The sequence below is a fragment of the Podarcis filfolensis genome, assembly GCF_964270895.1.
Source record: "Podarcis filfolensis genome assembly, chromosome: Z".
In the NCBI taxonomy this organism is placed as follows: domain Eukaryota; kingdom Metazoa; phylum Chordata; class Lepidosauria; order Squamata; family Lacertidae; genus Podarcis; species Podarcis filfolensis.
Window position 1 is genome coordinate 8,647,689 of NC_139617.1, and position 25,744 is coordinate 8,673,432.

The 25,744-nt window shown below is 44.9% G+C and overlaps 2 protein-coding genes across 29 annotated transcripts in view; both read left to right on the forward strand.

Annotated features, from left to right (window-relative positions):
- The window catches only part of MAMLD1 (mastermind like domain containing 1), a 131,402-nt gene extending 112,609 nt beyond the window's left edge, over positions 1-18,793 (forward strand). For 11 of the 26 annotated variants that reach the window (XM_083595560.1, XM_083595579.1, XM_083595561.1 and 8 more), the window contains 4 exons: positions 2,057-2,200; positions 5,159-5,227; positions 6,398-6,479; positions 7,428-9,935. In XM_083595560.1, coding sequence (XP_083451686.1) covers positions 2,057-2,200; positions 5,159-5,227; positions 6,398-6,479; positions 7,428-8,464 — 1,332 coding nt within the window. In that variant the 3' untranslated portion in view covers positions 8,465-9,935. Of the gene's footprint in view, positions 1-2,056; positions 2,201-5,158; positions 5,228-6,397; positions 6,480-7,427; positions 9,936-18,722 lie in introns of those variants that run through there. The other 15 variants (XM_083595573.1, XM_083595584.1, XM_083595563.1 and 12 more) reach the window with 4 other exon arrangements.
- A 1,022-nt stretch (positions 18,794-19,815) lies between these two features.
- Positions 19,816-25,744, forward strand: part of MTM1 (myotubularin 1) — a 40,887-nt gene continuing 34,958 nt past the window's right edge. Inside the window, exon 1 of one of the 3 annotated variants that reach the window (XM_083595604.1) lies at positions 19,816-20,039. In XM_083595604.1, the coding sequence (XP_083451730.1) occupies positions 19,854-20,039 (186 nt within the window). In that variant the 5' untranslated portion in view covers positions 19,816-19,853. The remainder of the gene's footprint in view (positions 20,040-25,744) is intronic. The other 2 variants (XM_083595605.1, XM_083595606.1) reach the window with 2 other exon arrangements.

Here is a 25,744-nt window from a genome sequence, read left to right on the forward strand (position 1 = left end):
CAGTACTGCCCCTAAGATTTCAGATTAAAACTGCCACTGCTGAAAGGAAAGGAGGACCTTTTTCTGCCTCCCCCTCTTCCAGCTACTCTCTGAAGACTGGAGAAGAGACCTTCTTAAGAATATTAGAGGGGTGGGCAGAGGAAGAACTAGACCATGTGAAAAATGAACACAATATTTCAGCTGCCGTTCATTCATTTTCAGCTTTGTATTCTTGTTCTAAAAAAGTGCACCTAGACATTCCATTGTTGCTCCCATAACCTAGGTGTAAGGTGCCATTTAGCTCCTAGCTTTCATATCTCAGTTTCTAACACCATGTATGATCCAGAGGTGCTTCCTCCTTCCTCTTAGAAGAGGGATTTGTAGGAGAACACTGAAGAGCCCTGGCCAAAGTGATGCAAGGTTCTTGCAATAGTAAATTACTTTCCCTTGTGTTTCCATGCCATTCAAACAAGCTGTAAAGTTAGCTAACTCTGGCATCCTGCCTGACGTTGCTTTGAGTACCTCAAAACGTTCTGCACTCCAGACTAACAGAATGCAGTCAGATATATAGCTCATCTTTGGGTTTCAGATTACAGGAGATGGCATTTTATTAAGCTCTTAATGAGCTGTGAAATAAAGTCTTCTTTTTGCTTGGCACCTAAAAATGTGCCACGAAGGCATTCCACAAATGGGGAACCACCAAAGAAAAGTTCTCCTGTTTTCCTCTCTGGACCTCTTGTGGAAGAGGTACACCATGAAGAGTCTCAGAGGAAGATTACAGGGTCTGGGCTGGTTCATATGGGGAGAGGCGGGCCTTGAGGTGTTGCGGTCCTGCGCTGTTTACGGCCTTGTATGTTAAAACCAGCACTTTAATTGGTGCTGAAGAGCACTCCCCAAGCATCACCCTCTGGAAATGACCATCCCAGTAGGACTGGAACCACCAGAAACCAGTGCTACCCACCCTTAACTCAGACAGCTGCTCCAGAAAGATACCACGGTTGAAGGTTTTAAAAGCATCTTTAAAGGCATTCCCGCAAAGATGCATTACAACAGTACAGCCTGAAAATGGCCAGTAGATAATTGAGTATAAACATGGGGTCAAATAAATGCATGCTTTAAAAATATCTCCTCCTACAGGCTGTTCCTATCTGGGCCAAAATACCAATTCCTGTTTCCAGTAATTCAACACAGATCGGGCACATTATATCCTACCTTAAGGTTGACAGTCACTTATATGCTTTGGATACCTGTGGTTATTACCTCATCTAGCCCTCCCTTTTCGAAGGCTTTATTTCACAGCTCATTAAGAGCAAGACTTGGGCTGATTTACACTATGTGGCATTTTAAATGTGTTTGTGGAAGGGCCATTATTGGGGTTTTTAAAAATGTATTTTGTGTTCTCCCTTTTTATTTTTATGTTGTAAACCACCCTGTGATCTTCAGATGAAGGGTGGTATACAAATTTAGATGATGGTGATGCTGCTGATAATAATAATAATAATAATAATAATAATAATAATAATAATAATAATGAAAATTTAATTGGATGAAAATTTATCTGCCAGGAAACTGATAGGATTAATGTAGCTTCCCCCGCCAGCCCTGACAAAGCTCCTGAGCAGCTCTGGGGTAGCCCGCGAAGCTCTTGCCCGAGGTGGGGGAAGGGACAAAGCGAGGCTCTCTCACTTCCCCCACCTCCCGCAAAAGCCCCCAAGAGCCGCGCTCCCTTTAAAGAGCTGCGCGGAGAGTGTGTGTGTGTGTGGCTCTTGAGCCTGGGATGCATACAGGCTCTGCTCAGCGCTCCCTTTAAATAATTTTTTTTTTCTTGAATCCCCCCCCCAAGTAGGTGTGCCTTATGGAGCGAAAAATACGGTAATCTCTAAACCATGGTTGATTGGAAGCTGAGACCATGGTTTTGGTTTTAAACTATGGTTGGTGCACAACTGGGCTTTGGTGTGATTTTGGAACTGAGAGCCACTCCATTAGTCTTATCTGGAAAGTTTGGACAGATGGTCTAAATGCCCTTTTAGTGTTTGTCCTGGTTAAAAGAGTAACAATATTTCCCCCTTTTTTAAAGAGATCTCAAATCATTGCTAGACTTCAGGAGCCACTAGAGATCCCACCTGCAGTCCCAGCCTCAGCCTTGGTGAATGGCTGTAACATAAGGAACCATCTACTGAAGCAGCAGATAATGAGACGGCAGCAGCAGCAGCAGCTACAGGTTGGTCTCTTAGTTTCTCTGGGAAGCCAGATGACTGCTGATAGGGCTGTTATTTCAAGTGACGAGACTTCTTTAGATTACCACGGCAGAGTGATGGAACTTAAATTGCAATGCTGTTATCCCTAGGGTTAGTTCAGCAGTTGTGGTACTTGATTGAAGTCTTGCAATGGGAGCCATCTTTCCTCATGCTTGACCACCAGCCCTCCTTTCTTCGGCAAGCAGTACTGGTGTTCAAAGTCTCCCAATAACTTATCACCCCCAAGGTGGCTCACAAAGAACAACGGCACCAATGTAAATGCAAATAATGCAAATGATTAAAAAAAAAATCAAAACAAAATCTTAAATTCCCAAAGGTATTAAAAAAAATAAATCAAGATACATTTCTGTTCCTGCCGAAAGGGCAAAGCGTACTCCCCACCAAAAAACAAAGAAAATTAAAAGACAGCAAGAGTAAATACTTAAGCAGTCTTCTAGGGGTCCCAGATGAGTTGGAGCAAGGCAGGTAGGAAAGCTTGATGGTTTGAAAAGCCTCTCCCTCTTGGACAGAACAGAGGAGGAGAAGGAGGCAGCAGTGATCAAATGCATGGATGTGTTCAATCAGGACACGGGGAGGCACAAGTTAAGTTCATAAGAGGCTGTATGTAATCTTTGTGGGTTTGTGGAGGGGGTTGTCATATTAATATACCTAGTGAGGTTAGAAAAAAAGAGACAGACTGCTTCCTTTTTCTTTTCACTTGTTACAAAAGCTATTTTTATTAAAGCTTGAAAAGAGAAACAAAGAAAAAGCGATATGCAAAAGTTAGAATCAAATACCAAACATTTTAAACATAAAAACTTAGAAGAAAAGAAAAGAAAAAGATTTCTGATTCTCCATCTATCGGCTTTATAGACTTAACTTGCTCCATAACAGTATCTAACTCTTCTGATTTCCATAAACCAACCTTATGTCAGTCTTCAAACCCAGATATCACAAGCTCATTCTCCTTTTTGCGCAAAAAGCCCATAAGGGGTTTCCAGTCGTTAATAAATGTCAACAATGATTTTTCTCTAATTAAACTTGTCAACTTTGCTATCTCAGCAAAATCCATTAGTTTCAATAACCATTCTTCCATAGTAGGTCCTTCCAGCTTTGTGCGTATAAGAATCTTGCCGCTGTGTTCATGTATTGCAATAATCTTGCATACTCTTTTTCTTGTTGTATAGTGGTACCTCTGGTTGCAAACGGGATCCGTTCCGGAGGCCTGTTCGCAACATGAAAAGAGTGCAACCCGCAGCGGCGCTTCTGCACACGCGCGGGTTGCGATTCGCCGCTTCTGCGCATGCGCGTGATGTCATTTTGCACTTCTGCGCATGCGCGAGCGGCGAAACCTAGAAGTAACCCTTTCCAGTACTTCCCGGTCGCCGTGGGACGTAACCTGAAAGAACGTAACATGAAGCGGACGTTACATGAGGTATGACTGTATATCCATTAGTCCCAGCAGGAAGAGTTCTGGTTTGAGTTGAACATTAAGCTTCAGAATCTTCTGTATCAATGTGTCTATTTGTATCCAATAGTTTTTAGCTTTTTTGCACAATAAAATGTCCCCTCGTGTTTTTGACACTTTCAGCAAACAGTTGGAACATTTTTATACATTCTAAATAACTTCTCAGGACTTAGATGCCAATGGTACATCTTTACATGAAAATTCTCTTTTAAATCATAACACAGTGTGTATTTTAACCCTTTTGTCCTCATATGTTCCCACTCTCCCATCTGTATATTATAACCAAAATAGATTGTTCCTAGATGGTTATTGAAGACAGCTGGTGGTCTCAGTACTCAGGGGTCTCAGAGGGAAGGCAATGAAACAACTTATTGGGGATCTGTCTAATAATACTCAGGGCAAAGCTATGTGCAATTCTTGTGTGTGTGTGCACAAACTTGTACTAAAGGTGACCAGTTTATTTGACCAGAAAAGACCAGTTCTGATTTGCAGTTATTCCAAGTAAGCACACTTCCATTTATTAATTTACATCATTTGTTTTATTATAAACTACCACCTGCCCACTTGAAATCCATGGAAATTACAAACCACTGCCCACATTTCTTTCTTCCAGGGCCTATTTTTACAGCTCCCCATCCCAATTCATGGCTAGAAGCTGACTTATGTTTAAATGAAAACAGAGGTCTTCCAAATATTCAGTTCTGTGCACAAATGCTCAGTTCTTGGATGAGATTACAGTGTGGAGGAAAAACACACATATAGTTAATTGAGGTGGTTTCCCCTCTCTAACTTCCCTAGTCCTGGAGAGACCTTAAGATCACGTCTTGTCTACATTCTTAAACAGGTTGCTCAGCAAAGGGACAAAGCCCCTTCCTTTCATTAATAAAGGGATTCAGGGCCAATGCAACACATTTCACTGCCACCCACCAGTTGCAGCCTTCTGGTCCTCCCATCACCTCCCCATGCTGCGTGCTTCTGGGCCATCTTGCCCAGTGTCTTGTTCTCAGCAACAAATGGTTCTTTCCTTGGAGCAAGGCTTTGGAGAGGGCCGATGTTGCCATCATTTTGGCAGTAGCAGATGCTGTTAAAATCCTTCACACTAAATTTCTGCAATGCCTTGTTCTAATGAAGGGCCTTTCCTGGGACTGAGGCATAGACAAGCAGACTGGGCAGCCCTCAAGAAGTGACACTTTGCTGCAGTGTCAAAGTGGCAGCAGGGCTCCTAGACTCCAAGGTACAGGCAGCTGGGTCTTGGGGGTGGACAATGGCTGGCAGTGGTCAGCTGGCTGGCCGGCCAGCAAAATAGCATTGAGGGGCAGTCAGCAGCAGAGGACATGAGGGGGCCACTGGTCTAGCATCCATCCCAAACTGCCACCTAAAGTAAAGTGATCAGCTTGCCTAATGGGTGGACTGGAGCTCTAAACCAGCTCTTCAACTTGGATGCATGAACTGAAATGCAAACCTTTTGTTCCAGGGCTACCAAAGACATCGTATTAAAGCATGTAGACCTGTCTCTGCTCTTTCAGCCAGTCGTCTACAGCTGGTAAACATCAGTTGCATTGTAACTGCATTGGGTTATCTTCTTAACTGCAAACTTTCTGGATGGGTTTTTCACTCTTTTCCCTTCCCACACCACCTTGCTGGATATGGGGAGAAAATCAATAGCCGGTCTTTCTGTTACCTGTTCCAAAATCACTCTGCCAAAATGTGTTTGCCTGGCTAGATTAGGACATGTGTTAGAAAGCTTTAAAAGTTCATTTGCTTTTATTTCTGTTTAAATACATATGTTAAAATGTATCTTGTCTCGGGGTTACACATTGCCTTTTGATGGTGTTGCCCAGTGGCGTAGCGTGGGGGGTGCAGGGGGGGCCAGCCGCACCGGGCGCAACATCTGGGGGGGGAGCTCGCACTCGCAGCTCTCTGCCCCTACTAAAATCCACGGGTTAGGGGGCGCAAATTACTTACCTTGCCCCGGGTGCTGACAACCCACGCTACGCCACTGGTGTTGCCCCAAAAGGCAGCCTATAAATACGTTAACTAATATCCTAATCCCTATTAACTCTAATAAAAACCAAACTTCTATGCCTGGTTCAAATGTAAATCCACAAGAAATTTTTACCGATGAACCACAGTTCGAACAAACCACAATTCCTTGAGTTCATGCATTATTGGGAATTGTTGTTACTTAGTCACACTATTCCAAATGCAAAGGTTCATTTTTGTAGCAGTCAACAGTGGTATGTGAACATGATCTCTGTATAATGTGTTGCCTCCCACCAACATTGGGGTTCCCAATAATTCAATTTAAAATACAAAGCATCATGGTGCTTACTAAAAGCCCTTAAGGAATAGAAAACTGATACGCGATTCATCCTTTTCTGAAAGAGAGAAACAGAGAGAGAAAGAGTGAGAGGACAGAGGTGGGGGGGAATGGGGAAAAAATACCCTTCTATTGCAGCCCTTTCCCATTTCACCTGGATCTCAACCCAATGAGATTGTTTAAGAGAGTGACAGGGTGCAACAGAAGGGGAGAAACAACCACTCAGTGAAAAACGAAGTCGGGAAGTTGACAAAAATAAGAGGAAAAATTGTAATTATGTATTGATTGTATATGTTTAAAATGTTGAAACTTAATAAAATATAATTGCAACAACAACAACAACAAAAGAGTGGAACTTGTATTTGATGTGAACATTTTTTCCCTTTCGCCTAGGAAAAGCAGAGACACAGCATGATGGGAGTATCATCTGAGCAGAGGGGTCATTTTGTGGGGCAGCTGATGAATCAGTTTACTGGTAAGGCATTGGAGAGCATATTCTCGAAAGCTTGACCCTTTTTGTGTGTGCTGTTTTAATTCAGGGATTTCAAGGAAACTCTTAATAATACATAAATATCCTGCTTGCAGATCTCGCATGCCTTCCATTTCTGATTTGCATAAGCCAGCCTGACCCTTAATAAAAAGAAGGGTCCTTTGGAATACAAGGGGTTACATGCCTAAGGTGCTGTCAAGTTCTAGTTGTGATAGCCTCCGAACTGTAGGTTCTGCAACGTGGACTTCAGCAGAGCAAAGCTAATTTCATATAACACAATTCCTGCATTTGCAAACTAGAGCTGAACTGTGGAATTCGGAAAAGTTAAGATATTTGAAATGCAGGCTTCACAATTTTAAATTACTGGTTCTAAATTGGATGGATAGATTTTACACGCCACTGGTGAAGTGTGAATATAGCAACTCTATAAATAAACAAATAAATCATTGAGACGCAGCAGAGGAAATTGAGCTGCAGCAGACTAGTTTGATTTTTAAAACATGTTTGAAGAATGTTCAGGTTACCCTTCCACCTTGTTGGGAGCTGAGGGTTCTAGTTTGGCCCCAGCTAATCCCTGACAGACTGGTTCTCCATGTGCAGGGAATTTTTTTACATGGAGGAGCATTCAAACGTAAGATTTTAGGTTTACCTGCAAACCGAAGTGCTGAAGCCTAGCAAGAGTTGCACTCTGTAATCTTGCTGATCATTTAATTTGTCCCTAGGGCAAATTGTGTTTGAACCATTAAACCAGAACAGCTTTACTCTATTTAGCAGAGAGAGAAACTAGCTTTGCAACAGTTAAAAGTGGCACTGGGATGTGTGTGTTATATTTGTATGATATTTTGTGCTTAAAGAATTGAAATGATGCGTGCAGAATCCAGTCTCATGCCCAGACTCTTCCTAACTTAATGCCTTGCTTGTTCCTCTATGCAGCCGTTTCCCAGCCCATGTCGGCAGATTGCACCCAGTCCATGTCGACTCCTTCTCCAAATCACCGCCTAATGTCATCTCCCCAGGGAATGTTGCAGAGTACCTTGGGCTCTGGGATCACTCAGATGGCTCCTGTGAACCAGAATACTGGGGCAGTGGTGATGATTGCACACAACCCCAGCAAGCAGCCAGGAATGTACCCGCCTAATGCCGATTTCAGCCTCCCAATGCGGCAAAGCCAAAATCCCCTGGGTATGAGTTCCGGAATGCAAACGGTTCACGGCCACCCTAACCTTCGGCCTGGCATGGTGCTGGCCAGCTTTGCCTCTGGTTCCCTATCGAGCCACACTTCGCAGCAGCAGCAGCAGCAGCAGCAGCAGCAGCACTTGAGGCAGCAGACAATGCCAAGAATGGCTAACGTCTACTCCACCTCTCCTCAGATGTGGTCACAAAGGATGCCAAATCAAAGCCAGATGGATGCCAGTATGCAGCAGTTCTCTGGCAATGCTATCTTCTCGAAGCAGAATGCAAGGCCAAATCTCTCTGGTCCGTCGTTTACCCAGTCTGTGGCACCACCCAATCAGATTGCTCCTGGGGTCCATGCCAGACAGATGCAAAAAGCCAGTATGGGACAATCAGGCCAGAACTTGGGCCCTCTGAATAACCAGAACCTGAGACCCAATATGACAAGAGTACCTTTGCAAGCAGCGATGAATGTCATGAAGCCAATGCCGCAAGGCATAACCAGTTTTAGCCAGCTCAGTGCTGCACACCCAGTCGGCCTACCAACTTATCCTGGCTCTGCCGGCCAGTCGTCAGGATCGTTCAGCAGAATGAGCCCTGCCTCTGAGATGCAATCCCAGTACGACTTCATGGTCCAGCAAAACGATGCCCTTCTGCCTGATAACTGCAGCGATGTTGACTTTATCGATAATCTCATGAAGAATAGCGGCGGCGGCGGAAGCAGCGACGAAGAGTGGCTGAATAATTTGACAATGATAGATGACATTTTGGGGCAACAAAGCTCTGGACACGTGTGATTCTTGAGGGATGATGCTGATGGGTATGTAAATAATCTGTGCAGGACTAAAAAAAGAAAAAAAAGCATTTACAATAATAATAATAATAATAGAAATCCTCCCCTTCTTAATTAACTTGCCCAACTAACTCTTCACCTTTCTCCCAGATTTTTCAAATAGCGCTGTATATATAGTTGAATATTTTTTGTAAATTATGTTTTCCTAAACATTAAATATGGAAGTATTTATACTTCTTTGCTGGACTCTTTGTAAATATCCTATAGACTATTCTCTCCCTTTTCTCTTTCTCTTTCTCTTTTTCTATTTCTCTCTCTTTCTCTTTCTCTTTCTCTCACTCTTTCTCTATTTCTATTTCTCTCTCTCTCTCTCTCTCTCTCTCCTTTCTTATTTTTTGGTATATTAGAGGAGTTGAGTTACATCTTGTTCTAAATATGCAAATGTTAGTTTCAGTAATACTGTGTATTACAGCATCAAATATTTTATGTCCAGAAAAACAGAGTCAATGGGAAGCAAGGACTGCCACATTCCTTGCCTTCCCAAGCCCATGTAAATTTAAGATGACAGATCAACTGAATTAAAAATCAGTTTTGATCTGGCCAACAATAATTCAATCCCTACCAGGCCCAGGAATTCATCCAAGTAAATTGCTTAATAAAGGAGCTCATTGTGGCAAGCTCTTTTGCTGGACTGAAGGTGCCAACAACCTGTACACTGTTCTTTTGCTCTTTCTATGGCTGTGGTTGATCAAGGTCTGTTCCACACAATCAGTGTTTGTGCTGAATGAGTACAGCACCAAACCATGAGTTGCCCGTACAGACGAGCCACAGGCCGAGCATCAGAATCACCTCAAGATATAATATTTGCCGCTTGCATCAGCTACAAGTCACCAGGTGATGAGTAAGCAAGCAGTGATGTAAGCGCATGTGTCAACTGGTCCACAGGGTAAGAAGGTGGTTGATCTGAAAGACTGTGACAAATACCAAGTGCTTTTGTAGAAAATTATCTGTGTCAGAAGCGCATGCAAGCCTGAAAGCATGAATGTCGCCTTTCAGCAATTAGAAACACTTTCTGGCTTGCGCACCTCAGCAGTGTATAGTTGCAGTTTGCAGTGTATAGTTTGCAGTTTGCAGGCTATCTGTTCCTAGTTCTAAACAACTTTCGTATCTTCTTCTCTGTTTTTGATGAGACTGTCCTTCCTGCCCCCCCCTTTCCATTTCTCACCTCCCAGATAAAATGTCTATAAACGCTAATAGCTTAACTTTTGATGTTTTTCCTGTTAAATGTATATTTAAGAGTCTGTTTATAAAAGAATTCCGTTCTACTGTAAGCTTTCTTCAACAATGTTCATACTTTGTGTAATCCGATTTTAATGGCCACATCAGCATCCATTTGTATGACAATGTCCACTTCAAGCACACCAAAATGTTCTTTTTTCCTTCATACCATAATAAACTGCCAGGGAAAAATTGCAGTCACTGCATGTTTTCATTTATTCCTTTTGCTTTTGTTTTTGTAGAAAACAGCATTTTAAGTAAGAATAGTAATGCTTGCAACTGGAATGAATACTAGGCAACTTGCAGGCATTTACTATTTTTGGAGAGGGGCAAGGTCACAAGGCTTGCAACTCTTTTGGGGAAACTGAATCCCTGTTGCTAGAAAAAGGTTTTGAGACCTGCAGGACAGAGAGACTGTAGTAGTTCTGCCTTAACACCTTTTGGAAGCCCTGGTACACCAAGCAGGGAATTGGTGCCTGAGCTGCAGGGTTTCCCGTTGTGGCCCTGCAACATCTACCACTGTAGTGACACCATTGGTTTCTGCCACAATAGCACAGTGCTGGCAGGAACCCACCAGTTTATGGGGAAGGGCCATATCTCAGTGGCAGAGCACATGTTCTGCATCTAGAAGGCTCCAAAAGAATCAGGTAGCAGATGATGAGGCAGATATTTCTCTCTCTGGGATCTGCTGTCTGTCAGGGGAGACCAGGATTTCCCAAACCTTGTTGGCCTCCTTGATGAGCTTATAAACCTGCCATCAACCTCAACCCCAAGGTCTTAGGGATGTCAAGAAGGTAATCCAATATATAATAAATATTTATTAATCACCAGTTGCCATTACAAGCAACCGTAAAATCTAAAAACAACAACAACCCTGTATTATTAAATATAGAGGTTTCTTATTACTAAGCGAAATGCATGCACTTTATTTCTGAAGCTCATATTTCCTAACCAAATTTTTGGCACTAAAGCTCACAAACTTCTCACCTCCCCCCCAGATCTTCATTCACCACCTCTCCCATTGATTGTAGACAGCCTACATTAGTTGTAGGCATAAGAACCATCTCCTAGGCCCCCTCCAAAATATTTGAGGGGGCTGCCCAGCAGAAGTTGATGGGCATTGCCATTCAAATGGAATGTGTGTGTGCTGTGTATAAGATCGATTATGCAGAGTGGGGATTATGTCCATCCGCCCCCAAATATTTTATTCAAGTCGCCACCCCTATGTCAGCATGGCCTCCCGCAAAAGAAAGCTCTCTTCTCAGTTATACTGGTATTTACTCAGTGTGAAATGCGGCCACAGGAAAGGGGAGCCCCCTAAGCATACACCTAGAGGTACGTCACTGCTCTACTCCTGGGCCCACAGAGGCACTTGTAGGAAAATGGGGCATTTTAATTTATTTTCATTATTTGTTTATTATATTTCCACTCCAATGTCCCTCAAGGTGTTCTCCTGCTTCCTCATGTTATCCTCACAACGGCCCCATGAGGCAGGTAAGGTACTTGCCGGAATCTTACACATTGTCAGTACTCAGGGCCGGCCCAAGACTTCATGGCACCTGAGGCAGGCCACAAAATGGCATCATGGAAGAAGGGGTCAATGGTTGAAGTGGGAATCAATGGCCATTGACTCATGGTGGGCAGGTGCAGACACCCCGTAGGGCAGCCCCTGCCATTTCCTCCCTAAGGGTAGGCAGAGACCAGCAGCACCTCCTATTCGCCAAGAAGCCGCTGAAGAGGCAGCATGGGGGGCACTGCCGAGCAGGCAGCAGCTCCAACCTTTATAGAGTCTATGGCAGCCATGCCTTCCTTGGAAGCTGGGTCTGCTGCCCCCACAGATCCTGCCACCTGAGGCAGTTGCCTCACTTTTCCTCACGGGTGGGCCGGCCCTGTCAGTACATCATCGTGGTGTGCTTGCCATAATCTCGGCTTCTGTTCCATGAGAGGAGGGAGGATGAGCTTGTGAGTGGGGATTCTCTTGGGTGAGCATGGCAAGGGCCTCAGAGGAAGGTGTTGCTGCCTTGGCTCAGGTCTCCTCACATGCTGTGGGTGCTTTCTGCTCCACACTCAGCAGCAGCGGTAGGCAGCACTACCACTCTCCCCTTGCTTTCCCCTTCCCCACTTTCTGCCCCTGCCCCCTTTTATACAGGGATTCTTGATGTGTGTGGGTCTGGCCGCCCAGCACCTCCCACTAATGCAGGGATGCGGCAAGCTGGCCATGCTGACGTGGGGGTGGGGGGGGTGGAGTCCAATAACATCTGGAGGGCTACAATCCCCCTTCCCAGTAGTAAATGCAAACAAGAAGTCACAAGGATCACTCAGTTGCCTCCTATGCCAACTTGCATATCCTCCAACATTCCTCAGATGACATTTCTCACTCCCCACCTCCAACTGACCCTCCTTGAACCCCAGTTTTTCAGTGTGTCCCCCTCAGAGCATTTCCTGTCAGAAGAAGGGAGACTGCTACCAACGGGACCAAGCATGCACAGCCTCCACCGTTCTGAAAAAACAACCCTTAATCCCTATTCTATTTTATCATTTGGTAGATTTAAAAAAAAGAAAAACACACACCAATAAATAAATTTTAGAAAGGGGCAATATTAGACACGAATGCACAAAGCATAAAAAATAAAAATAAATACTTCTTGCACTCTGCTCCCCCTTTCCCCCCATCCAACATGGCCCTGCCATCTACCTGTCCCTCCGAGCTGGCACATCACCGTGGGGCTGGGCCTTGGCGGCGGCAGCCTCTCCTCCTCCTCGCCTGCTCTCCTGCAGCCGCTACTAGCTGCCCAAGGGAGGATGCTGGCAGCAGCCGTCATAGAGAAGCCATGCAGCAGCCATTGCTGCCACTGCTCAGGACAAGTGCTGGCTCATCCTCGAGATCAGTGCTGGTGTCATGGTGGGGGAAATAGGGACATTCTGGGATGAAATCAGAGGCTGGGGTGGCTTTCGTAATTCTGGGACTGTACCTGGAAAATTGGGACACTTGGAGGGTATGGTGTTGCACCCATTGCATCTGGGCCCATGCACTTGGAGTTAGGAGCAGACTGATTGATTGATTGCATGCATGCATGATTGTCTTCCATTACTGCCTTGGCGACTCTGCCTGAACCTGCACCTCTGCACCAACTGAGTGGAAGGCATGGGGACTGACATCTGCAGAAACAGAGGACCAGCTAGAAGCACCAGACCAAAGCTAAACGTCTGATCACTTGAAGTTGCACTGGCTTCTGAAAAGCTTCGGCTGGTCTCCACACACACACACTCTCTCACACACTTTATCCACAATATTTTATGTGCTTCTTTTCGAAACTGAAAGCTGGTTCTTGGGGCACAGGGTTTCTGAAGAGCTACCTGGCTCCATGCTAATATGTGCAGGCATCCCTGCTCATTTGCTAGATGAGCTTTTTAATTCCTTCCATTGCTCTGAGTGCAAATGGTGGTTGGTAATGAGGAAGTCCTCAGAAGATTACTGTAAGTACTCTGATCTGCCAAACCCCAAAGAGAGGTCACTTTGGAATAATAAAACACATTAAAATACAAATGAAAAGAAATCATGTAATTCCACCCTCCCCCCATCGAGAATTATCCCCTAAAGAGCTGCGGGGAATAAAGGATGGATGTAAGTACAGTAAAAAAAATGGATAATTCTCAGAGGCAACTGCCCAGAGCTTTGCTAATTGACTGGAGAATCCTATTCCACTAGCCTAGGGGAATACACCAGGTTTCTGGAAAAGATTCATTGGTCACAGGGATTAAAGAAGTTTAGAGCTGAGTATTTGGTGTTCTCCTTCAGTGCAGGACTCTTCTTTTAACTGTAACATTTTATTGAGCATTTTTAATTGTTTTACCCTACTGTTTGTAAGTTTTTGTTTCCTATTGAAGAAACACAACACACATTCATAAAATAAAAAATTCTGTCGCCTATGCGGCAATGCAGAAAACAAGGGCTGTAGCTCAGTGGTTTTGCAGTGCAGAAAAACCTCAGTTAAATCCCTGAACTCTCTAGGTAATTGTACACCAGGCGCTGTGCAGACCACAGGCTTGCCTGATTTACTTTAGGTGGCATCCAACTAAGGCCTACTCACAGGAGACCCATTAATTTAATCATAGCCATTAACTACAATGAGTCTACTCGAGCTGGACTTAGTATTAGATGCAACCCATTGGTGTCATCCCCACTCACCAGAACTGCATGCAAGATTCCCAACCAGAGTCCAGAGCCATCTGCAAAAGACATTCATTAAAATTAATACAGTGTTCGTTTCAGTCTAGGGATTTGTTAGCAGCACTAGAACTGAACCAAGTTCACAGTCCATTCACACAGAAATCCACACCTGGTCAGTTTTCTTCATTTCAGCCCCTAATTTAGGTGTGGAAAGCTGGTAGTGTTAAAGGCAGTTGGGAGTCGGAATCCGCTTGCCAATGATCTACTGCAAATTACTCAGAAAGCTACCTTCCGGCCACCTCTCTTGAATTACATGGACTGGTGTTCTGGCTCAATAAGGCAGCACCCTATGACCTCGGCAAGACAGAAGTACTGTTTCTGGGGGACGGGGCAGGCAGGTGTGGGGGGACCCTGTTCCTGAAGTACCAGATGCACAGACTATGGGGTCATTTTGGACTCACAGCTATTCATGGCAGTGCAGGTTAATTCTGTGTCTACCTGCTCCATCTGGTAGGCTGGCTGAGACCCCCTACCTGTGCCGTGTTTCACCGGAATGGTACATGCTCCAGTTATCTCCCTCTTGGATTACTACTACTAATAAATAAATAAATTTTATTTATACCCCGCCCTCCCCACCCAAGGCTGGGCTCAGGGCGGCTAACAACCAGTAATAAAAACAAGTTGATTGAATACAACTTAAAAAACAAGATTAAAATACAACATTAAAACGTTAAAATGCAGCCTCATCACAGGAGGAGAAAGGAAAAAAGAAAGAGGGGGAGGGAATCAAATTGACTCCAAGCCAAAGGCCAGGCGGGACAACTCTGTCTTACAGGCCCTGCGGAAAGAAATCAGATCCCATAGGGCCCTGGTCTCATGAGACAGAGCGTTCCACCAGGCCGGAGCCAGTGTTGGCTCTGGTTGAGGCCAATCTAACTCCCTTAGGGCCTGGGACCTCTAGGGTGTTGCTATTTATGGACCTTGAGGCTCTCCGTGGGGCATACTGGGAGAGGCAGTCCCGTAGGTACGAGGGTCCTAGGCCGTGAAGTGCTTTAAAGGTCAAAAGCAGCACCTTAAATCTGACCCTGTACTCCACCGGGAGCCAGTGCAGCTGGAAAAGCACTGGGTGAATATGCTCCCATGGCAGAGACCCCGTGAGGAGCCTCGCTGCAGCATTCTGCACCCGCTGGAGTTTCTGGGACAGCTTCAAGGGCAGCCCCGCGTAGAGCGAATTACAGTAGTCAAGCCTGGAGGTGACCGTCACATGGATCACTGTGGCCAGGTCAGGGCGGGAAAGGTAAGGGACCAGCTGCTTGATGCGGCGAAGGTGGAAAAATGTCGCCTTGGCTGTTGCTGTAACTTGCGCCTCCATGGAAAGGGAGGCGTCAAGGATTACACCCAAACTCTTAACGGAAGGCAATGGCACTAATTGGGCCCCCGCAAGAGAAGGGAGTTGGTCCCTCATCCCCATACCATCCCGACCCAGCCATAGGACCTCTGTCTTTGAAGGATTTAGTTTCATTCAGCTCCCACACAACCATCCAGCCACAGCTTCCAAGCATCTGGTCAGTGTGATCATCTGCAATGCGCTTTACGTGGGGCTACCTTTGAAGGAGACTTGGAAATGTGGCAGCTAGGCTAGTGACTGGGAGTGGCTGCCAGAACCATATAACACCTGTCCTAAAAGATCTATATTGGCTCCCAGTACATTTCTGAACACAACTCAAAGTGTTGGTGCTGACCTTTAAAGCCGCAAACAGCCTCAGGTCTGTATACCTGAAGGAGCATCTCCAACCCCATTGTTCATCCCGAACACTGAGGTCCAGCTCCGAGGGCCTTCTGGTGGTTCCCTCGCTGCGAGAAGTGAGGTTACAGGGAACCAGGCAGAGGGCCTTCTCGGCAGTGGCACACGCCCTGTGGAACGCCCTCCTGTCAGATGTCAAACAGATAAACAACAACACAACTTTCGGAAGACATCCGAAGGCAGCCTTGTATCAGGAAGTTTTTAATGTCTGAGGTCTCACTGTGTTTTTATGTTTTGTTGGAAGCTGCCCAGAGTGACTGAGGAAACAAAATTATTATTACCACTACTACAAGTAATAAATTGTTGTAGTAGTATGTTCCTTAATGCAAAAATTAAAATTAAAAAATACAGTGGACATTTACCAGAAAAAAATGATAAATGCTGAGCACAACTCATTGGGCTTTCCAATGCAGCTGTACTGTGAATACATAGAGGAAGAGGAAGAGGAAAAGGAAAAGGAAAAGGAGAGAATACCACGGCTATGCCTTAGGTGGCTATGCCTTAGGTGGCTATGCCTTAGGTGGCTATGCAGAGTCACTGGCCTTGTTTGCACGCCATGCTGAGCCATGATTTTGCTTCGTGTGAATGTGCAGGCTCCTGGAGCAGAGTTTTGCTTCTTCCTGGCAGTGCTGAGCTTAGCTAAACCATGGCTTTGCTTGGCTGAGTTTGTTGTTCAAACCTTGTGGTTTAGTCAGACAAACCACAAGCTGTAACCTACAGGGCAAACCATGGTTACAGCTCAGGGTTTGGGGAGACTTAAACCATGAACCCAGATTCAGATGCCATACTAAACTAAGCAAAGCCATGGCTTTGTGCAGCAGCAGAATGGCTGGGGAAGAGCAAAGCAGCTGCAATCTCCTCTCCTGGTCCTAGCGACAGGCTTTGGTCTTTCAAATTTCAGTGACACACTGTGCGAGGCCAAAATTTGGCACACACATCTGCCTCTCACCTTCCGTCAATTCACTATGTTATAGTTGCCAAGTCCTGTAGCACCCTCTAGTGTTGGTGCCCAGTGAAGCAAAACTGGTTGCACTGCCCCAAAACCGCCTCTGCTGGACCCCACCTTTGTGCTAAGCCATGGTTTGGCTTGGTGTGATGTCCGAACCAGGCTACTGAGTCGTTTTGACATCTTAAGATAAAGTAACACATTTGCATAGGAGTGCAGAAGTTCAGTCTCAATTTGAAAAAAAATTCACACAGGTTCGTACAAGGGAACTGTAGCATGTGAAAGGGGAGAAGGACCCACAAGCCAGAAAAGGGTATGCAATAAACAGAGCCGGTGTGGTGTAGCAAAGGGTCAGACAAGGTAGACCTGGGTTCAAGACACCTCTTGGCTGTGACCCTCTTTCTGTGAATGAAGTTTTATTCCTGCCCTGGCACTGGCCAGGGATGATCCGCCCTTACCTCCCCAACTCCAAGCAACTGGAACTTGGTCTAGGGAGGCAGCAGGTCATTCCTTGAGCTGCCCTTCTGAGGCTCTTCTAGCAGAGGTAGGTTTAGGGGATCACATCTGGTTAACCCATACAGGGTGTCGAGCCAAGAGGGTGCTGCAGAGGGTACCTCAGCAATGGACATTAGCAAGGAAACACTGTTTTGGACGCACTTTAAAAATCCAACACCAGATGGCACCAGAGAGTAAAAACAAATTTCTACATGATTTTCCGTAGCGTTTTTTTCTTTTTGTTATAACAATTTAATTTCTGAGTTATTTATAGCGTCGTCATCCCCGTCCCCCCATCCCCCGTGTGTAGCTCCACCCAATGACTTAGAATGAAAGGCAAGAGGTGGGCGGGGGCTACCAAATTTTTGGCATTGCACAGAGCACCGCTGAAATTTGAAAGCGCAAAGTCCACCTCTTGATTCTCAAAAGGATGACTTCTAGGGTGACTCTCCATAGCCACCCCCTCTCCAGGCCCATCCTTGAGAGGATATACGGTACATCCTGCCTCGTCCACCTCCAAGGCTGGGACTGGAGCTCGTCACACTTGGTGGAATATTTGCCACGGTGAGTGTAGCAATCAAATTGGGGGCACCGTACACAGCTTCAGTGTGTGGCTCTAATTTCTGGCACTGTGAGAGAGGGAGAGAAATTATTCTCTTATTTTTGACAGCATGTGTGGCAGGTCTGATGCACTTTACTGCTGATAGAGCAATATGTGCCATTTGAGTTTGTGCTTCTCGCTGGCAATTTCTTTCACTTGTCCTGCCTAGGCCTCGGGCTGCTGCCTCATTTTACTGCAAGGTAATGCCTTGCTGAGCTACGGAGATACGGATTCAGCCAGCAATCTGTGCTGTAAAAGGACAAGGTGGGGAAGTGGGCTTTAAATAGGACGGAGCCACCGCTGAGGAATTGAGGTCAGCACACAAACATGACTCTGAAAAAGGAAGCAGGGATTGTGGGGGTGCGGAGTGAGCAGTGCAGTCCTTTTTTTCTTTTTGCAAATGGCAGTGTGTGCATGCAAAGCTCTATGGAAGGGGGAAAGACAAAAAGAGAAGTAACAGAGCTCAAAAAGACATTAGCCTGTTTTATTGTTTTAAGGAACTATTCCATACTTATTTTACAAGAAGACTCTGGGCAGGTATTGGTATGAAAATTTTAAAAATCAACCACTAATATATTTTTTTAAATACATATCTGCTTCTTTCTTTCCCTTCCACCTTCCTTTTATGAAGTCACAACTCTCTCCAGATGCAGAATGGTGTGAACAAACGTAATATGTGAACTAGTGCCACACAAACACACTCTCCTTAGCGTTTTCATCCGTCCTCCATCACTATTAGGGATATTGCCAGAACCTATCTGTGTAGAACCCACATTCCAGAATGGAAGATGGTTGTGTTCTCTGTAAGAATTATTTCTTATCTAATGAAGTTACTCTGCTAGTACTGACAACATTCAATGCGTTTGTCTACTTTTGATTGATAGATAGATGTTGCTATGTGAAAACCTATCTTTGATTTTGTTCTGTATTCATGGAAATAAGTCATAAACTTTATTTTACTTTAAAGGGTGCACTTACAAACTGGAACTGGAACCAGTCTCAGAAGCGATGAATGAACAAAAAAGTGTTACTGCATCAGTAAGAGTTTGGAAATACTGTAATAAGGCCTGCCTATTGCTACAGCCACTTGGAACGTCAAGTGTTTTTCAAGGTGTGGGTGTAATTCTTACCTGCACCAGGTGAAATCTACTTCCAGCCTTACACAGGACATTACAACCCACCTTCTCTACAGTCCGCCAGCCAGGTAGTGCCATCAGAGCAGGACTTTGTGGTAGAAATCCAGAACGCATTTGGCAGTATGTAGATAGGAGGGCCCCCACCCGCAGACAGTGTGTTGGACAAGGAGGGTCTTGGGGAAATCAGTGTTCAAATTTCCACAAAGCTATGAAGTTCATTGGGCGCCCTTAACCTATTCACTGCCGCTTAAACCAAACCTACTTCACAGGGCTGTTCTGAGGATACAATGGGTATGACACCTTGAGACTAGTGGGAGGAAAGGTGGGGTATAAAAGCAGAAATAGATAAATAAGCCTATCTAGACCAGAAGTTATGGATGCATTTCAACTGGTTTTTTTGTTTTTTAAATTTTACTACTAATTTTAACTGTCTTTTGGAATATTTTTAATTACTTTGATGGATATTTTTAATATATATATATTTTTGTAAGCCGCTTATAGAGGTTGAAATTAATTCATTGTGTAATATTGCTGTGGTACCACCAGGTGCTGCAGCATCGATAAAGCTGCTGGCACATTAGCAGCGTCCTCCTAACGAGATTCCTGCATTGCTCGCGGGTTAGACTGGATGACCCTCAGGGAGCCCATTCCAGCTCTCAAGGTTCCGTTTCCTTAAACAAAACAAATCATTTTAGCCCAGGGTCCAGAATCGCCCCTTGAAAAGTCGCAGCCACCAGTTTGTGCTCTGAAGCGGAGGTAAGGCAGAGTGCAGATTTTGCTTTATAAAGAGCCTACATCTCCCGACAAGCACTGGGAGGGGGAGGGCGGGAGGGCAGAGAGAGAGAGAGAGAGAGAGAGAGAGAGAGAGAGAGAGAGAGAGAGGTGCGTGACGTCAGGGCGTAGGTCCCTCGGACTACAGCTCCCGGCACCCTCCGCTCCTTTCCCTCTTGCCCGTATAAACTATGCCTCGCTCGCTCCGACCCCGAAAGAGGGCGGCCGTTTCCTGTCAGCTGTTGTCACGTGACCCAAAGGGGGGAAACAAAAAGCGGGGGCTGGGAGGAGGAGGGCGCGGGACGCTGGCGACGGAGACGACGAGGCCGCTACAGCTCGGTGAGCCTCAGGGCACCCCTTTCCCCCTTCCTTGGAAGGTGGGCGGTTGAGGCCTGCCTTGCCTGCGGGGGGGGGGGCGGCGGCGGCGGGGGGCTGACGGGTTCGAGTGGGTGACGACTGCTCCACCTCAGGCTGCAGCTCGTGGAGGGCGGGGGGGGGGGGCGAAGGGAATACAGATTTAAATCGCCTTGAAACGGCAACAGAAGCGCGCCCTCCCCCGCAAGCAGAAAGCGGCACATCAGGGTGCGTGGGCAAGTGCTAGCTTTCCTCATGCGAGGGGAGGGGGCTTGTGGCTCCACACACACAAACATACTGTATTGTATATGTGTATGTATATGTATATGGAGAGAGAGGCCTCCCCAGCTGCCCCCTGTGGTCCCCAACCTTCTTCGTTCAGGTTTACTTGGCATGGTGTATTGTTGTGAGTTTTGGGGAACTCCAGAGTTCTTTTTTTGTGTGGCCGCCACCACTTTGGCACAGATTTGCCTCCTCTGAAACCGTCCCTCGGGGCACCAATGCAAAGGGAATTTGTGGAGCCCGCAGCCCACTTGTGCAGGATTCTGTGGGCCGTTTGCAGGGGACAACCCACAGGTTGGGAAACGCAGGTATAGTAGTAGCCCCCCTGGGCTGCCTCGGGGGCCCTACTCCATCTTTATGCTACTGGCCATAAGTCAGGCTTGGGAATGCGGCGGTGCCCGTTGAGACCTGCTGCTTCCTAGCCTGTGCTGTTGTTTGTCTTCAGGTTCCCCCAATGCATTTATACACCTGCTAGTTAAAGGTGTGCTCTTGTTCCATTTAAGGAATTTCCCCCTTCACCCCACTCCAGTCCCACCTTCTTTTTCAAACACAAGTACCAATCCCACACCTGCCTGCTTTCATGGACGCACACTCAGCAGGTTCCCCCATGTGTGTTCTGTGTGCTTTAACATCTTAATATGTTCGCCTCTCCCTTTACACACATTTTTCCATATGTCCTTGCATACCGTATGGATGAATATTCTCTCTATATAGTATCCCCCCACTAAATGAGAGCTCCTTCTAATTATATTGTTTTCACTTCTATATCAGTATAGTGGTTTGACTTACCACTTAATTTTTTGTTGCAGTTCCTCTAATTCAGATTTTCTCCTAAGTTTCATTTCTTCATACCCCTAAGGTTTCTACAGTAGCTACACCCCCGTAGTTTTATATCTCTGTGATGTCCCTTGTATTAAATAGTAGTTCCTTAGTTATTTTCCCTTTCAGTCTCAACCTATGATGGGATTATCTCCTTTTCTTTCTCCCACTCTCACTGTTTCCTCTGCTAGGGGACGTTCACCTCCTGGGAACATAGGAAGCTGCCTTTGAGCAGGTTAGACTACCTACCCATCTGTGTGATGCAGCAGCAAAAAAAGCTAATCCTATTTATCACCAGAGGTATAGTGTCCTGATCAAGGGAAGTAATACTTCCACACTATTCTGCCTTGGTCAGACCCAACCTGGAGTACTTTGTCTAGTTCTGGGTGCTACTATTTATTTATTTATTTATTTATGGCGGGTTTTACAATTTAAGAAGGATATTGACAAGCTGGAACATGTGCAGGGGAGGGCAACCAAGATGGTCAAGGGTCTGGAAACCAAGCTTTTTGAGGAACAGTTGAGGAACCTGGGTATGTTTAGCCTGGAAAATAGGAGACTGAGAGGAGATACTATAACCATCTTCAAATATCTGAAGGGCTGTCACATGGAGGATAGAGCAAGCTTGTTTTCTCCTGCTCCAGAGTGTAGCACTCGAACCAGTGGCTTCAAGTTACATGAAAGGAGATTCTAACTAAATATTAGGAAGACTTTTCTGGTGGTAAGAGCTGTTTGGCTGTGGAATGGAAGGTGGTGGATTCTCCTTCCTTGGAGGTTTTTAAGCAGAGGCTGGGTGGCCATCTGTCCTGGATACTTTGGTTTAGATTCCTGACCAACTTCCAACTTTACAATTCGAGGATTCTCTGATCTATCCCAGTGTTGTCCACTCAGACTGGCAATGACTCTTCAGGGTTTCTAGTCTTTCCCATCACTGTCACCAGACCCTTTATCTGGAGATGCCAAGGACTGAACATGAACAAAGCATGTGTTTTGCCACTCCCTCATCTCTCCTATTGTTTTCCTCCCACAAGCTTTTAGAAGGCCTCACTTTGGCCCTATTTTAGATGGATTCAAATAAGACTTTGTGCAGGAGCTTTGCCTTTTCTTTCTTAGCATGCTATGCGTAAGTTCTTCTCACAGTATGGTGGCTTTCCTGTTTAGGTTCAGCAGAGGTTCAGCCTCTTGTTGGGGAAGTATTGTAATGTAATGTCAGGTGATTTCTGAACGCATTGTATTCTGAATTTTGAGCACTGAGGAATATTGTAGCATTCTACGTTTGGGGCGTCTTCTTTATTGGGCTGCGTTGTCTACATAATTCTTTCCCTGACTCATGTATTGTTTCATATGTTCTTTTATTCCTGAATGGAGATATATCAAATAATAGGTGTTGATTTCATAGCAGTAATCTAATTCCCAGCTACCAAACTGAAGCCATGATCTTGCAAATATAACTTGCATTTAAGCTTTGCTCGCTGGTTTACATGTTTGCTTCAGGTTGTGTCCAACTATGATCTTGAGGCTACTTGGCATTCTTATAAAATGAATGCTGAAATGAGTCTCATATTATTGGTGCAGAGAAATGAAGTGTGAAGCCCCCCAAATTTTGCTGTACAGCAATTGCAATCATCTCTGATCATTCACTGTGCTGGCTTGGGCTGATGGAAGTTTAGGTCCAACAAAATCTTGAAGTCACCATGTTGGCTACCCCTACATCAGTTGGAGAATATAGTAATAATAATAATTTATTATTTGTAATAATTTATTATTTGTACCTCCACATTTGACTGGGTTGCCCCAGCCACTTGGGGAGGCTTCCAGCATATATAAAAACATAATAACACATTAAACATTAAAAAACTTCCCTATACAGGGCTGCCTTCAGATGTCTTCTAAAGGTTATATAGTTACTCATTTCCTTTACATCTGGTGAGAGAGTGTTCCACAGGGTGGGCACCAGTACCGAGAAGGGCCTCTGCCCAGTTCCATATGTTCTCAGTCATGTATTATAGGAATGGTACTTTATAGGCAAGAAGGAGGCAATCAAAGTTTAAAAAATTAAAGTTTGCTTCTTTAGGCTCTTTAGTCCTTTAGTCTTGGCTGGTTCACAGGCCTGCAGAAGCTCCGTGGTCCTCCCCTGTAGCATCCACTCAGGAACTCAGTAGGCACAGTTCTTCCTCCTCCAGTAAGGAACTGGGAGAACCTGCAGTAATTACATGGTGGACCTCTGGTCCAGGAGTCAAATGTGGCCCTTCAAGGCTGTCTGTTTGGCCCTTGGGGCTCTTTCCAGAGCATTCCTACTCCCCAGGCCACACTCTTCACTGTCCCTGTTCTGTACACTCTTCAGATGCTTTTGCCTGGCTGGAATGGAGAGGGGTGTGCCTGTGTGTTCATGTTTGTAGAAAACTTTGGGTTTTGTAGAGGCTGGAATGTTGCCTGCTGTACAAAGGTAAGAGTTGCACCTATTGCTCAAGCCTCATTTGCCTTTGGCTCATCTTCTACTGGCAGGTGGCTCCTGGAAGGTTGTTGCCCATAAGGAAATGTGGCCCTTGAGCGGAAAAAGCTCCCCCACCCCCACCCCGTTGTATAGCATCACTTGTGATGGGGTGCTCCTTTGCAGCAGGAAAGTTATAGTGGGCAGTCTAGCCCACTGTTGGAAATAAGAAACTGACCGCAATTATGACGACTTGTTGCAGGTGCTGCATTATAACAGCTTTCTTTATTAGTGCCACAACTCTTAACAGTGTTGTGATAGCAAGCCAAGAAAACTTCAGGTGTTGGTTGGTTTTGGGTTGTTTTTTTTAAGCTGCCCCATAGTGTTACCTTCCAGTGAGTTATAGAGATGGTTGCAGTTACTATTGTTTTTTATATGGAATCTGTATTAGAAGTTACAGTACTTTCATGCATGTGTGAGTATGTAGTTGTCTTGTATACTCCTGCATGTGTTTGTCTCCCCATGAGACCGTGCAACTTTACTTGCCATTTGGATGCCAGAGTTCTGAAGTTTCTTGATCTCTTTGAGAGCGTGTGCATTTATGTGAGGCAGAGACTCTCACACAGGAAGTTCCTTTTTATTAATATTGCTGGAGTCTGCAAAATAGGCAGCACAAGAAAAATCTCTTAAGTCCTTGTACTGAAATAGTTTATACAACATAGCTGTGTGAATTTGGATTCTAACTTCAGTTTCTTTTGGCCTATTTTTAGCTCTAGAAAGTTGTTTCTTCGTAAACGAATTGGATACTCTGTAATGTTTTGACTGGATAAAAATGTAGTAGTGTTCTAGGTGGAAATTCAGAAAATTAATAGCAGTTAATAGCATCTTTTGGGGTGTGCTATTATTTTACTCAATTTTTTATTTCATTTTATATATGTTTTCCTGAGGCAGCTTAGTATTGCCTTCCAAAATTGTGAAAGGCCTTGCAAATTGTTATGATTCAACTGTTGCTTGAAATGGAACTATTTTTGTAAAATTGATTTTAGGATTTGGTTCTAAGGCTTGACAGGACATTCCCTTTTCTCTCTGTGTGAAACTGTTTCAAGCAATAGCTGAATTAGATGTATGAGAAGTTTTCTCAATCACTTTTAATTTTTCTGTTGGCTTATTGAGAGAGGCTCCGGGCTGATTCCCACCTCAACCCCCCCCCCAAGTGTGTTTTCAATAAATAGCATCCAGTTTGCAGGCAGTGCCCAAATTACAGGAAAGCCTTGGGTTTGAGTCTACAGAGGTAAGGGTCTCTTCACTCTTGTCTATGTGAAGGCCATCTTAAAAAGAAGGCAGTAACGTCATCTTTCTACCTTCTTCCCATAACTCAGTTATAATAAATGACTGCTCCCTGCCTGCTCTATGCCAATATAGGCTCTATTATAGACAGACAAATGTTGACTGTAGTATTTGGGGTTTTTTTAGATTGAAGAAATGTATTAACATTGCACCTTGAAAGAAGCCTTTGCCTGTTTATAAGGACTAAAAATACTTTTTAAAAGCAAGTACTTATTCATTACTGGTGGAAGTTACTGATGTCAATGATTCCTAACAGATGGTTGGAAGCAAACATTGGATTGCAGAAAATGTCTGCTGTGCCCCCAAACTGTTGGTAGTGGGTGTTGAGAACTACACTGTAGCCTTTTAGTTCAGAGAGTTTCTGGCCTGAAACTGGGCTACTGGACAACCCCACATTTGTTTTTAAGGCATTTAGGTGTGAAAGAAAGAATAAGCCTTTGAGCTAGGTTGTTCCGGGGCAGCCATATTTTCTCAGCCAGCCTAACATTACCAGCAGGTCTGAGCAGGTCTTCCAGAACATTGAGGCTCTGTAGCCACTCTGAAATATGCTTATGATACCCTTCATCCCTCTGAAACAGGCTAGTTGTAGGAGAGCAAAAATTTGGAGAGTGAGAAAGTTGCTGCTTTTGCATTTGCCTTTGCACTCTCCTCCACCGCCCCTTTTTTTTTACTATCAAGTTTCATTTCAACTTCACTATATAGGGAACATCCAAGGGGCATGAATGGAGATAAAATAAGCTAGCAAAAACTGGAGAATTATTAAAATACGTGGCTACAATGCTTCTGAATTGTCCAAAACATGACATATCTACAGCTGAACAAGCTGCTCTCAAGAGCACCGGTTCCTAA